Source organism: Clytia hemisphaerica, unplaced genomic scaffold (genome assembly GCF_902728285.1).
Source record: "Clytia hemisphaerica strain Z4C2 unplaced genomic scaffold, Clytia hemisphaerica genome assembly, whole genome shotgun sequence".
Lineage (NCBI taxonomy): Eukaryota > Metazoa > Cnidaria > Hydrozoa > Leptothecata > Clytiidae > Clytia > Clytia hemisphaerica.
This window is the reverse complement of record NW_027104262.1, coordinates 330,222-345,069: the sequence shown is the minus strand read 5'-3', so window position 1 is coordinate 345,069 and position 14,848 is coordinate 330,222. Positions and strand designations below refer to the sequence as shown.

The following is a 14,848-nucleotide window of genomic DNA, read 5'->3' as shown; positions in this document are numbered from 1 at the left end:
TGTGATGTGTAACATTTTCACATCTTTACAATACATATTTCATGAGTTATGGCCATTTTTATCATCTTATTTATTTCTTGCTTGTTACTTTTTTATCATTTCACTGACCCTGAAACAAACCTTCATAGCTCCAATTTAATCAAGTCTCTTGTTGATACAAAATTATCTTAGGAAACCTTAGCTATATAGCTTAACCACTGCAGCAGTTAGGACCTCTGAAATTTTGTTACATTTTTATCATGAGTAAAATTGTAACAGTCATTTCAAATGTCTCCAAAAGGCCAATATTTACTCATCATTTATGAACATGTCCTGCTGTGAATATGTGTGGCATATTTTGAAATTTAATAACTAACAACCCCTTGGCTCTCTGATCACAGAATGTATATTCCATGGAAGGTTGCCTAGCTAATAAAGTGCAATTTTTCATTACAAGAGGAGGTTCATAGTATCAGTTTCACAAGTTGTCTAGAATGGTAGCGCGCTGCAACATTCTGCAATGTTGCAGTTTTCGCAAAGCTTTCATAGTGTGCGTAACAGGTGCGCTGATATTCATGCAGCAATTCCAATCAAAGGCTGTAATTGAAAATTATGAATACCTGTGCATTTGCCTTTAAATCACAAGCAAAATCAGACTAGGCGAATTCAAAAATATATTCCATTCGGGTCCTAAAACATCTTCAAATCCAGTCGGTTGGTCGGTCGATAGTAAATTTTGTCAGATTTTTAAGATCTAGTAAATCCTGATGAATCAAGTCGGCAATCAACAGAATCTTATGCCGCCACTGGCCGCCATCTTTAATTTGCCAAACTAAATGTGCGCGTGCATGTGTTAACCTTAAACTGGCCCTTATTTTTGGCCCCCAGGGTATTGGCCCTACCGCGTTGCTGAATTTGGACATGAAAATTTCAATAAGGGTCCATGAAAAAACTTGAACGGGACTCAATCTGTCAATGTGGGTTAAGTAAACAAAAAATAATGATTCAAAGACAGATATGCTCTGTTCACCCGTGCCCGCCATTATGGTAAAGATCCGAACCTGCGAACAGCACCCAAAAAACCATTTTACCGACTTTCCGAATTGGGTTTTCTTTTAAATAAACAGTCGGTCGGACAACCCGAATGGAACATATTTTTGATTGCCGCCCTAAATTTTTAGAGCGCCTTTTTAAATAATAAAGTAGCCTTACTGCCAAGCCAATAGGGCAATTTCTATTTGGTTGAGTGGCAGGAGGCTTTACAGGTGTTTGCCCCTCAGAATGTACGTGAAATTTACTTTTGCTCTAATTTTTTTTTTCTGTACTTTTTAAAACTTTTTTTGGTGTTTTTACAAGGTCTTCTTTTATAAAATTTCTTCCCAGTAACTTAAATCTCAAAGTTATAGGTTTTTGGTATTTTTTTCTCAAATTGAACTTTTATACTTTATCTAGGGGGGACCGCAGAATGTCAGTCTGGAAAATCGCATTATCTGGAGAACAAAAAGTCATCCATTGATGAAATTTTTTGTGAATGCATTTATTTGAATCCTTTTTAATATGTAAAATTTATGTTGACTTATTTTCAAGGGAACCCCACTTTGCTCCACAAAGTGCCAGTGATAGGGACCTCAAAATGCCACCTTTTGCAGATGATTTTTCGAAAAATCCAAACTATGTAGACCAGTTTGATTAAAAGCCACCCTTTCCTATTGCTGGATGTACATGTAATTGGAGAAAAAGTGTAAAGCAGCTAGCCTTAAAGAGTGCCCTGTATGTCATGACATCTTAAAATCTGTTTGTTCAAAATCTGGATGTATTCAAAATGGAAAGAAACCAGTTATGATCCTCACTGCTTTTTCTGCATCCACCAAGGCTAAAGTTTAAGTTATCAAGACATGAAGACTTCTTTTCTGACATTGATGATGATGATAGTGAGAGCTACTCAACTACTGATGACGAAGCTGATGCTAGGTCTACTGCTGATGAAGAGCTGGAGGAAGAAGACGAAATTGCCACAATGAAATCAACTTGGAAAAGACTAAGCCCTCCGAATACAGAGGCTAGTCTCATTGGAAAGTGGTTTGGTGTCTGCTACAAAGGCAAAAAATCTGAAACACTCTACATCTCAAAGTTTGTCTCTTCCCTTTCTTTACGATAAGGATGGCGATGTAACTAATGTTGTGATGAGATCACTCAAACCGAAATTTGGATCTGGCACTGTTTTGGAAGACACACCTTCCCATCTACCACCTGACGAGTCAACCTTTGAATTGACTGATGTAATATGTGGGCCTCTAGAAGTCCTTTAAGAGGAGCATCTAAATTCAATGTTCCTGCCTATGAAAAAGTAAAACAGATCTTCGATATTGTGAAAAACAAAGACAGAGGACAAATGTAAACTTCCAATCATGCAATATTTGATAAAATTAAAAATTGTTCCTTCTTAATATATTTTTCCATTAAAAATGGTTCCTACAATTTTCTAGATAATTTTATTGTAAATTGTGTTTCATAGTAGTTTATTTATAGTTTATTTTAAATTTGCATTGAAATCCTTGTTCCTAAATATTCGATATGTTAAAGAATGAAATGAAACTCCGTTTTCAATTAAGGGGGACCGCAAAATGCCAGTCTAGTGATGTAAGAGTTTCTGCCATCATAGATTTGTCTATGGTATTGGGAACAGCTAATTTATACTTAAAATGTTTCTACTATGTTGGGGCTTATTGAAAATTGCTACTTTGCACACTTATATTCAGATCACAGGATTCAAGGCCAAAAACCAAAAAAAAAGTGAAATTTTTTATGTGAATTATTCTTACTGAACCGGTCCTAATTTTTTTTCACCCATTTCTAAACACATTTTTTCAATTGAAATTGAGGCCTTATACTTTCATACACAAGGAAACCACAAAAAAGTTTGCTTAAAATGATTCTCAAAGCCTGTAGCTGCCATTTTCCAAACACTGACATTCTGAGGGGCAGTGGCATTCTGAGGGGCAAACACCTGTAAAGGCCTACGTAACTATAGACGTTTTCAATGAACGCCTCGTCGTCAGCACCTTGGACTGACTACCCAATTCCCCTCACATGGCATGGGTTGACCCAGGCCAAGGTTCATTACCAAGTGAACCGCTGCAAGTGGGAATCGAACTTCAAGTAGGACGTGGAAATTAAAATTATAGGGTGAAAAGTTTACTGTTGGTTTGGTCTACAAAATACACATGATTTTGAGATCCCTTTCATGACCCTGTGACCCTGTTCATGGTTCTTTGAATCAAAGACAAGCGTTATCAAATTTGTAATTTGGCAGCGGAAAAAAGCTGCATTTATTTGACAACACTGGGGAATTCGAGAAAGCAAAAGTTACAAAATTTTGCAGCGCTCTCTCCTGTCTGCCTGTGCTATCATTCTATGCAATTTACCAAGCTGCTATGGGCAGTTGAATGGCAAATCTCAAACACCAACTAAATAATATAAATACTGCTAAAGAATTTTCACGCACCCACTGTATAATCAAATTCAAAATTCTCAATTTGGCTTTGTTTTGTTCAACCATCACCATTGTTGCCAATTTTGTTGATCCTAATGAACATCAGGAATAAACTCAATAGTAATAACAACAAATAACCAATGCTATCATTAAATATGGATGGTCATCCATCCTCTCTTTCTTTTCTGTTGTTTGTCTGTCTGTGCCCTTGATTTCAGTGTTCAGACTAGACTGAGACTAACTAGAGAAAGGGCAGACTATAATCAACTTAACCAGCACATTAAACATAAAGAACTGTAATTCGATAGCTATAAGTATAAGAAAACTCACATAAAAGGTTAAATAAAAACAAAAAAGGACCTGGAGTGGCCATACGATGCGGTGCTTAGTTTACCATTTTGATTAAAGATTTCCTACAGTGTGCGGGCGCTATCAGCGTTATACGGCGCACGAAAGTGTAATTCCCCTTTTGCGCAGCCCTTTGCTCAGCCTGTCGGATTCCGATAAGAAAAATAACTCAGACTTTTTGGGTCGGAAATTTGTGTTTTTCCAAACAGTTTGGAAAAAGTTAAAAATCCATGTGGAAATTACGTTTTTCTAACCATTTTCTGCGCATGTCCTTGGGAAAACAAAACTGTTTTGATGTATAGCTAACCTAGATATTTGGCTATAATGTGAGCAGTCAGGCTGTAAGTTTCCGTCAGGTGAGGCGTCTCTTCGGAGCGGCCTCGGTCAATCGCAGTGAGTTCGCACAGTGAAGCCCATAGGGTACTTGTGTCATAGTTTCAAATAGTACCCTGCTGAGCTGTGTGAGTGATCTAAGATCAACCACGTATCTGTGCGAACAATAACGAGAGTTTGACCGGGAGCCATCGCTCGGGTGAAACAAGGCATGTCCCAAATAAATTTTGCGTGACGCGCACCGCTTCCAATTATTCCTTAACGTTCATTATAGCTCAAAAGAATCATATCAACGAGCGGATTTCGAAAAGTGCTGGGTCAAAAATTTGCACCAAGTTAATCTCAAGATATCGGTCAAAAATTGATTTAGACGTTATAAAATACATCGAAAAAACACGTCATAAGTAAAATTCAAATGACGTCATTATTGAATAACAGCGATAACTTCAATTTTATTAATGCAATCAACACCAAAATTTGACTGGAGTTGTAAATTAATAATTCTGAAATATTTCTTCAAAAATTTTCAGAAAATGTGAATGACGTCATTTGTTGTCGGGAAAAATTAAAATACGTCAAAAAATGCTGACATCATTAGGAATTTTCAATTTTTTTTAATGAAATATTTTAGAATCGTTAATTTACATCTCCAGTCAAAATTTTGCTTTGATAGTAGTAAGTTAATCGGAATTATCGCCTTTTTCAATAATGACGTCATTTAAATTGTTTTTTCGATGTATTTTATAACGTCAAAATCAGTTTTTGGCCGATATCTTGAGATTGGCTTGATGTAGATTTTTGACCCAGCACTTTCCGAAATCCTCTCGTTGATACGATTCTTTTGAACTATATATGAAAGTTAATGAATAATGGGAAGCGGTGTGCGTCACGCAAAATATATTTGGGACATGCCTTGTTTCACCCGAGCGAGCCTAGGCTAGCGAGTGACTGTTCACAAAAACAAAAACCTTGTTCAAGATCTCTTTTCCACATCTCTGCCATCAATTTTTGGATTTTGGCTTCTTTCAACCTGAATTTTCGAAATTCCCAACCTTGTTTAGTGGAATTTGGCTTTTTTTCCAGCTGAATTTTAAAAAATTCCAAGCCATGGAAAATTTGGATTTTTGCTTTTTCCAACTTCGATTTTCGAAAATTCCAACCTTGTTTAAGCTTGGATTTTGGCTTTTTTCCAACCTAATTTTAAAAATTTCCAACCTTGTTAAATTTGGATTTTGGCTTTTTTCAACCTGGATTTACGAAAATTCCAAGCCATGGAAAATGCAAAATTTCCAACCTTGGAGAATGTCCCACATTTTCAGGTTGGATTTTCCATTGGATTTTATCTCTTTTCCAACTAAGAAAACTTGAAATTTCCAACCTTGGAAATCGAAAATTTTTTCCTGTGACTATTTTCTTTGAAAACTTAACCTCTGATACTCAGGGTAGGACTTAACTTGCAACAGCTTCCTTCATTATTTACGTTTTCTCCACATTGATTGCTTTGTTTTCTTTAATTTTTTCAGGGAATGATCGAAATGGTAAACTACACGTTAATCAAGCGAAACAAACCCGATTGAATATTTTTTTGCGAAAATGAAAATTAAAAGTGAAAACAATTAGGTCACTCCAATAAACCCCCACGTTTGGGCAATTGACGTCCTTTTACAATGCAATTTCTAAAAAGTTCGAAAGAAGAAAGACAAGGGCTTGCTGGGTCAAAATCCGCAGCTGGTGCAGTTTTTCGTTCTTCCGTATTCTTCGATTGAAATTGCTAGAAATACATTTCAAAATGAAGAGACGTTTCTACGCATAAACATGATAATTATCAAAGTTGACATGTAAAGTTAATGAGCCGTTGAAAGTTGAATCGCAATGCTGGAGAGTTGGAGAATTGATGACTCGTTAATTATAAATATATATCTTGAGGGATTTTTACTACGAGTTGTAAAAAGTTTTTATGGGTGCCCCGTAAGATATCTTTTAGATTCTGTGGGCCCCTCCCTAAAGACGGGCATCTAACATTTGTTCTAAGTACTGGTGCCCCTAACCGGGTGCCCCGTACTCCATTATCAGAAAAATTATGTAAAAATGACAAGGCAAGATATATTTGCCGAATGTCTCGATAACTCATTAATTTGTGAAAAGACATATTGCCAAGTGCTTATTGCACGTGCGTGAAAAATGTAACAGTTATTAAAGCTTTTAGAAGGAACCAATCAGAAAGCCATAGTCATCATTGTCATACTACACACATTTTTGGATAAAGGTAGCTTGAATGAGAGAGTGAAAACATAATGTCTTACGTGTGTAGGCAAGAAGATATAGATGCAGCGACAACAAGCTGAAAAGTGGAAAAAAGGTAAGTGGATCGGGTTTTTACGTTTCTTTGACATTCTGCTGTCTCAGTGACATGGAGAGACTCGTTTAGCAAGTGTAGTATTGAGCAATTTGAAAAAGCTTAATGTTATTGTGAATGTTATTGCATCTGCCTTATTTGCTTTTCTGTTTTAATCCATACTGTATTGTCTACGACCACCCGGGGGGGGGGGCTTTTTTGAAGTATGTTTAATTATACCTTCACAATTCTATTCTCTCTATGGATACCCCTGTGTCACAAACCCGTTGGGTGCCCAGCCCCACAGGAAAGATCGGCAAAAATTTTGTCCCTGGTGGGAAAATACCTTATAATTTCAGCCCCACTTGGAAATTAACTTTTATTTCAGCCTCATTCGATATTCAATTTAAAAATTGCACTTCAAAACCATTGCCACTGAATTTTTTACCCGTGTAACAAAAGGAATTTCTATCCCCATCTTATTTCAATAGGAATTTTTATCCCCACTGAGAAAAAAATTTCCATCGGGGCTGTGAGACCACAGGCAGGGTTGTCTACGGGTTACAAAAACAGCAAAACGCCAAACCATAGAAATATTATCAGATAGAATGAATTGATGCTTTTTTCCTCAAAATGAAGCGTGTCTGTAAGGGGTCCTTTAGTTGCAATGGGAATTCAATTGCACGTGTGCAATTATAATGTCATTTCTTTGTTCTTATCGTATTTTAATCGCATTTTTTCTCGTGCTTGATTGGATTCTTTTGAATTCTCAAAAAATTATGTACATAATTTGATTATTTTCAAATGGAAATTTCGGGCACTTCGGTCCCCTTAATGCAAATAAGAACTACAAATTTGAGATCAGCTCATTTTATAGATTCACCAGTGTTGAAAACTATTTGAAAACGCACTTTTAAGAAAAGAAATTTGGGTGTCAAGTTTTCACCTAAATTAGTTATTCTTTCCGTATAGACTAAAATTGATTTTTTTAATTTTAGGTGTTAAAATCGATGGAATCACTAAATTAAATCAATCGTTTTCCAAAACTAAAAATTTCGTAACTGAGAAAAAATACCGCGCAAACATACCCTTATAAAGAGATTTCTATCCACGCATCAGATTTTGAGAAACTGTTTTTACGACTAATAATCACTTTACAAAGGGAATCTGAATAGATGATGAAGTAGCCAAAGTGATATATTATTCGATCTGATAACAGTTCACTGACCAAACACTGCATGGAAAGTCGTCTTCTCTAACGCAAGATATAGGACAAAAATGTTAACCTTTCTCTCAATTTTCTTGTTTTGAAATCATTGAATTTTCTTCTGTGCGAAAACAAGTAACAGTGAATCTTCACTGTCTCTCGAAAAGCTTAAATTTTCTAAAATCGAAAAAATTAACTTTTTGTTGCACAAAATGATCATATTTTTAGCCACGAAAAGTACCACTTTTCTCTGAAAAGAAAATATAAGAATATTTCCATGCAGTGAAGATTCACTTTTACTTATTTTCTTGTTTATGGAAATATTAAATTCAAAATAGAGAAAAGGCGCACCTTTTTTTGTGAAAAAATTACGAAATCTTTTATATTAAAAGAAAGATTAACAATTTATTATTTACGCATTTTCGAAAAGATGCAGATTTCTAAACCAAAAAAACTTTTGCTTATTGGGAATATATATTCTAGGTAAAAAAAAATACTTGATCCGTCTCATTTCTTAACAACACCCCTGTGTCACAGACCCGGTGGACCCCCAACCCCGCTGGAAAAATAGGCCAAAAAATATTGTCCCCGGTGGAAAAAATACCCTACATTTTTAACCCCACTGAGAAATTGCCCTATGATTCTATCCCCATTGAAAATTGAATAGAAAAAATTGCACTCCAAAACCATCCCCACTGGAATTTTTGAGCTGGAAACAACAGATTTTCTATCCCCATTGGGATTTCGATAGAAATTTTCATCCCCATTGTGGGAAAAGGTTTCACCGGGGCACTGAGACAGGGGTGTTTAACATTGAAACAGTCATAAAACGTCTGGTATGGAAACATTAAATTTCAGGTTACTGTAGCGAAAATATTTCATTCTGAAAGTGATTATTTTAAATACGAAGTTTCCATCAACCGACATTGCTGCCATTTAATGAAATTAGACGCTAGATTAAATTCGATAAGATATTGAATGAAAATATTCTTGGATGATTTTCTTCTTTAAAATTTAAGTCAATATATTAAGTAACTTCATTATATATACTCATAATTCTTGTGCTAAAAATCTTATACCTTAAAAAAAGTATACCTTATTTACACAAAATGACTTTAATTAATAAAATAATGAATTACTAGCCGGTACCCGGCGTCGCACGCCGGTTAAGCTGTAGCTGAACGCAATAAAAGTCCTTTGGATGGAGACGAATTTTTTTGTTTAAGTCAAAAGTTATCAGGAAGAGCATCGTTTACTGTACCAGTGTCGTCTGAAACAACTCTGAATATGCCGTCCAGTTGAAATGACAATTCTTCAGGAAAAAGTGGGAAAGTCTCAAAGAATAGTGCAACTTTTTGTTTTTATCAGATTGAAAAAATAAGATAATTCTAAGTTACTTTTTTTAAAACCCTTGTCATAACTCTTCGAATTTAAACATGTAAAATGACGTACACACTTTTTGACAGTAGCGACTACTTGAATGTTTTTATATGAAGAAAGAGATTGACTAATTTTCCCTTTTTGCTTTTTATCGCCTTTTGAATGCTGTCTTTGTTTGGTTTGACAACAGTAGCGGCCTGGCTTAATTTTCTTGGTGGTGCAAACTATGAATTTGGCGCCCCTGGTATTTTTGTCCTTATTTGCGCCCTCCATCATTAAGTGAAAATACTAAACTGTAAGAGCAGTGACTGGTTGAAAGTAACGCCCCTAATCTTTGAAATGGAAATTTTATACCAGGTAAGTCGATTTAGTCTATATTTTTGCTTTCTAAAACTCTTATCAGAAAAATTACCTGATAATCTTTAAACTTTCGCGCCACTGGTGTTACTTTATTCTCTATTAAAGATCAATGGCTGAAATAGGCCAAAAATTCTAAAGTTTGAAGGAAGGGTTATTTGTAATTTTGGAGCCGCAGGCAAAAGATTTTGGTGTAAGAAAGGTTAAACAGCTTAAAAGATCTTCTAAAACGGAGAAAGTTAGTCAACAAGTTTTGATCATTTTGGCAATCTCTCATTTTTTGGTTGAGCATTCTCTTTAACCCCTGGTGTTTACACAACACTTCTCTTACTTCTGATTCAATATTGATAGAAGTTTTGAAAAAATTCAAGAGAAAGGATGCAAGAAGGTAAAATAAAGCGCCGCAGGCGAAAAAAATTAACATTGTACTTATAGATACGCCAGATTGCCCAATTAAACATCAACAAAATTTTGGCGCCCCTTAAAAAGCTCTTTTGGCGCCCCTCTCAGATCTTTCTGGGTGGTGCACTGCCAGGCCGCCACTGTTTGACAAACTTTTTGATTGTTATGTCTGGTTATGTTTTGATTTACATTTGAAGTATTCTTTTCTATTAAAGGAATTTGTTTTGAAAAGAATTCGAATGTCATTAATAAATACGATCGTTAATTACATTCGAAAAGAATTTAAACAAAAGAAAAGAGAAAAACAAAAAAACGGGCATGCCTAGGCAGAAATTAAAATTACTAAATGTAGACGGGCCTTAAATTTCAAAACAAAGGCTGAATAAAGTCTAAACCAGGCTCTATCCGATCTGTCAATCAAAACAAACTTATCGAGAACAAAACATTGCTTGTGAAATCGAAAGTGACACACAGACAGAAAACAAAATGACATACGCGTTATACTAATAATATATAGATAATATCTCATTTTTTAAAAAAATGACAAAAATTGATGTGGTATAATACGAGTTTCGGTATAGGGTTAGGGGGGGGCTATTTCTGACAAAATTTGACATTGTAAAGCATTATTCGAATTTAAGAAATGAGAAACTGGGTGTGTAGCGCTCACAAAAGCACCACCTTTGTCCATCAGTAATATCAAAAAATGATACTCTGACTACGCGATTGTGGGATTTCTAGCGTGAACTATCATTTCTTACATTTAGTTGTTTAAAAAGACAAGCCTTTGATATACCTTCTATACCCAACGCCCTATTTAATAACACGTAAATAAAGTTTACTTTTTTGGTTTCAGGAAAATCTCAGAAAAAAGTTGGGCGTCCATTTGCATTATCGGAACAAACAGAAAAGTATCTCGCTAGTAGCTTGGTGCAAGAATTGGCAAGATGGCGCTTGCCTTTGGAAACACGAGATTTATCGGGATTGGTCCAGTTTTACGTTCGACGCCAACGCCTATTGGTAAATACAGTAAACTTTCTTGATGCGAACTGACCATAGTTGAAAGATGTGAAAGGACTGGTGGTATTTCATATTAGTTTTTGAGGCGCTTGAAACTAGGGGGTGGCGGGGCTTTTCCTGGATCACTTTTTTTGAATGCATTTTGGCACACAAGATCCTTGTCATATAAGGTAACTTTTCACCAAAAACATTTTTCAATGAACGATTTAGGAGAGGGCATTGTCTATTGTTACATAGCTGATTTTTTTACTCTTGAATGTAACACTGATATGAAATACGGGAATCTCATATTTATTAATTTTTACTTTATAGAAATTCAGATTGTGGAAGGCCAGACCTTCAGACAACTGGGTGAGACGATTTGTTCGGCGCCACAAACTTTCCTTTCGGAAAGCTGACAAGTTGAAGACCACTAGGGCGTCCGTAACACATGACCAAATTGTAAACTATTGCAGGAACATAGCAGAAGAGTTATTAGGTAAGACAATTGCTCCTCTTTACGGCGACTGTTACATTTAAAGTACCGCATTTTTATTTATTCAGTCAAAAATTCTTGAAAATACGCACATTCGCTTCTCGATTCATGATTTTATTGCCAAAGATTCCCTGGTCATTGTAGACTATGCTATAGTCTAAGACGAATTCGAAAAATAAAGAATACCCTCAAACACGCAAATTAGCAGTCAGGCGAAAATTTTGTCCGCGCGGGCGAAAAATAGTCGGAGGGGCTCAATGTCGTAAACACAGACTCTTTTTTTCCGCCATGCGACATATTACGTTTTATAATATACAACTATTTACAGGTGTACCAAACAACTGCATTTTTAACTTTGATGTGACCAATTTTGCCAACAACATTGGGTAGGTATATGTTAAAATTACGTTTTTTTTTTTTTATTTTGATGGCGAAACTGTGCGCAATGGAGGGGTAGCACAAACCTGCGTACAATGAATATAGCTAGACCCTAAGTTCGTAATTTTAAACGTTGCCGAAAATTTATGTTAATCCACACGAACAGACGTTGTTTCTAAATTTGTTTGATTTCATGGGGGTTTTAACACCGAGCTTTATATGGACCCTAGGGAGGCAGTAATTATTTCGGTCAACTTCTGTCAAGTCTTTTATCAGATTTTTTTTGTGTGGTGCTCTAAGCACCACTGAATACCGGTGTAGATGCAATTTAAGCACTAGGTCAAGTTTTTCTTGAATATTTGTGATGACCTTGCGCCCGTTGACGTTAATTTTCACAAAGATATTGCTTTTTCTGTGAGTTTGAAATATAACTCACTCACGGTGAATCTCGTGCTTAAATATGGGTTAATAACTTGCAGCTTTCTCTTTTATAATGTAAGGTTATCGTGGTATGCAGCGAGTAGAGAAAGTTATGAGCACCAGCATACAAAACATATCAGTTATGTTTTGTGGTGACGCGGATGGCAATTTCCTTCCCCAATGGTAGTATATAAATCAAAATGTGTTTGGGACAAATGGACGGAAGGCGGTCCTAGAGGTGAAATATGCCATTGCTTATAATAGCTCTTTAACCTTGTCGCTTTTGCATTGTACTGATAGACAGAAGGTATTACCATTGTGTTGCTCTAATGGCAAGTCTGACATTCCACCTGTTTGCTCGGAGGTTAGGCAGAATTTCCGGAAATGTAACCCTTTTTTGATGTACTTGGACGGGCCAGGGGCCACTCCACAAGAGGCTGGTTCGAGACCCGGACGTTGGTCCTGCTGCCACACTTACAAAAGTTACCACCCGGAAAAAAAGTAAACATTGGCGACAATCTAGGATGTATTTTTTCAGCTGAGGTATGTTATATTTGTGCAACACAAAACAAATCGGTTTTTAACTAAACCCAATGAGTTTCTTCGCAACAAAACATGCTTGAAAGTGTCTCTGTTCAAAGTTTACATATCCACACAATTTCTTAACCTAGCAGCAGCGAGCGTCATATAATAGCTCTCTATCTTCTCTTAAACACAGGGCATTTCGCTGTGTAAGGAAATTTTAATAAGTTTCCTACCCCTTGTGCCAAACTCAACCCATCTTTGCCAGCCGTTGGATGTGGCAGTATTCAAGCCACTGAAGCAAGTTTTGAGCAGTGTGCTACGAAAGTGGCGCTCGGAGACACACACGAAGAAAGAAATCCCCCAGACATCGTTCCCGTTACTGTTAAGGCGGACGTGCATAAATCTCAAACCAAAGAACTTAAGTCCAGTAAGTTTTTTTAGCACATATTTACCAACATTTGCTTCGTTTGCCACAAAGTGGGAGACATACGGAGTATGTTGCCATCAATATTCGCTTTATAGGTATGACATTTTTGCCCGGGATAAAAAGACCATTTCTCCCTCAATTGAAAAACAATCCTTTTGATAAGAACAGTTTCCAAAACTCGAAGAAAAAAAAACAGTGATGGCCTGCTTTCAACACAGGGGTTTAAAATTGGATAGTTGGGCTATTTACCAAAACATTAAACTAATAGCTAGATGTTCTTTATCATTTTTAGGATTTCGTACATGTGGTATCGCTCCTGTGAACAAAGATGAAATCCTGAGAAAAATCCCCCCAGAGGAAAGAAATGTTATGGAAGTTCTGAAGCAGGGGACGGTAGAACTCCTGAAAGAAATGTACCCAAAAACCACAAGTAAGACCACATTATTTAAAAAGAACAATTCTGTGATTTGTGCAGAGAATCGATTCTAGAGTACCTTAAGTGGTAGCCTGGATATCCAGACCGTAAACTATTTCACCGTCTAGTTCTTTATAATCTTGTCTCTGGTTTACGGTCTGGTCCCACGATATTTGTCCCTGCATATGCGAGTGTATCTGATTGGACGCGCGATTTGTTCCGAGTCACTGAGCAGAATTTTCGCGGGCTTTTCTATATTTTTCTATGCGCGCGTATAATTTATGGAAAAAAGCTGACATTGCAAAATAATATAAACAAATGAAAATGTAAACACAGCTTCATTTCTAAACAAAATGGCCGCTGGAAAGAAGCCTTTATAAATGTAGATGATGTTTTGATGTAGTTTAAAGTAAGTTTTAAAGTTTTCTGAGTTTGTAAAATAGATTTTATGATAACTTAATTATGTGTATCTGCCTGGGTTTCCAAAGTTTTGATAGTCTGTCAACAAGGGTTTTCACTCACAGACAGTATCAAACAAAATGTGCCAGACTTTTTTAGTTGCACCAGACTCTAAAATTTTAGAAACTTTGTATGTTGAGGTAAGAGTTTTTTCTGAAATTTTGAGTTTGGATACCCAGGCTACTTAAGTGGATAAATTTTGATGTTGATTTACATTTGGCGATTGGCCAAAATACGATTTTGTGGCGGGGATTTAATTTGGTGAATTTTGGCAAAATTTGCCAAATTTCCCAATTTTAATCCCAACCAAAATTTATCCACTTGTGGTAACTATCGGTGAATTTAGTTTTTCACTATACCAATTATATATTTGAAATGTTACACATCACAGCTCAGACACAAAAGAGAGGCCGTAAAGTCGAACCCGGCCGTAACGTTGCAGATATGAGCACGGACGAGAAAGACGCGAAAGTGACACAGTGTTGGAAGATGAAGAAGAAAAGGAAGAAGAAGAAGGAGAAGTAACGGACTGGTCCGACGAAGAAAGTGAAGACGAAGAACTGGACGATGAAGAGTTTAATGAAGATCTTGGTGACTGAAATGAAAATCGAATGAAAATCGGGAAGAGCTAGATGAGGACATGGTAAGTGGCATTCACTGTGGTATATAACTAACCATTTGGGGCTATTTTTATCATGTCGCCCTACATTTGGGAGGATGTCGGAAGACCATAGGGATTATTCGACAAGAACTTATTTACCTATCAAATGGGTATGCGGTTAGGCCGTCCCGACCATCTTTGAACAAGGACATAAAATGACACTCAGGGTTGTGTACGAGTATTAACCTCAATAATTTGCCCTTAAAGGATTATGCTGTTGATTACGAGTTCGAC

The 14,848-nt window shown here is 36.3% G+C and overlaps 1 protein-coding gene across 1 annotated transcript; it reads left to right on the top strand.

Annotated features, from left to right (window-relative positions):
* Positions 1 to 6,461: 6,461 nt before the first annotated feature.
* Positions 6,462 to 13,496, top strand: LOC136816663 (uncharacterized). Its single transcript, XM_067072992.1, has 5 exons — positions 6,462 to 6,512; positions 10,691 to 10,854; positions 11,167 to 11,332; positions 11,658 to 13,079; positions 13,372 to 13,496. Exons 1-4 carry the CDS (start codon positions 6,479 to 6,481, stop codon positions 11,717 to 11,719), a joined length of 426 nt encoding a protein of 141 aa, XP_066929093.1. The 5' UTR covers positions 6,462 to 6,478; the 3' UTR covers positions 11,720 to 13,079; positions 13,372 to 13,496.
* The last annotated feature ends 1,352 nt before the right edge of the window (positions 13,497 to 14,848 follow it).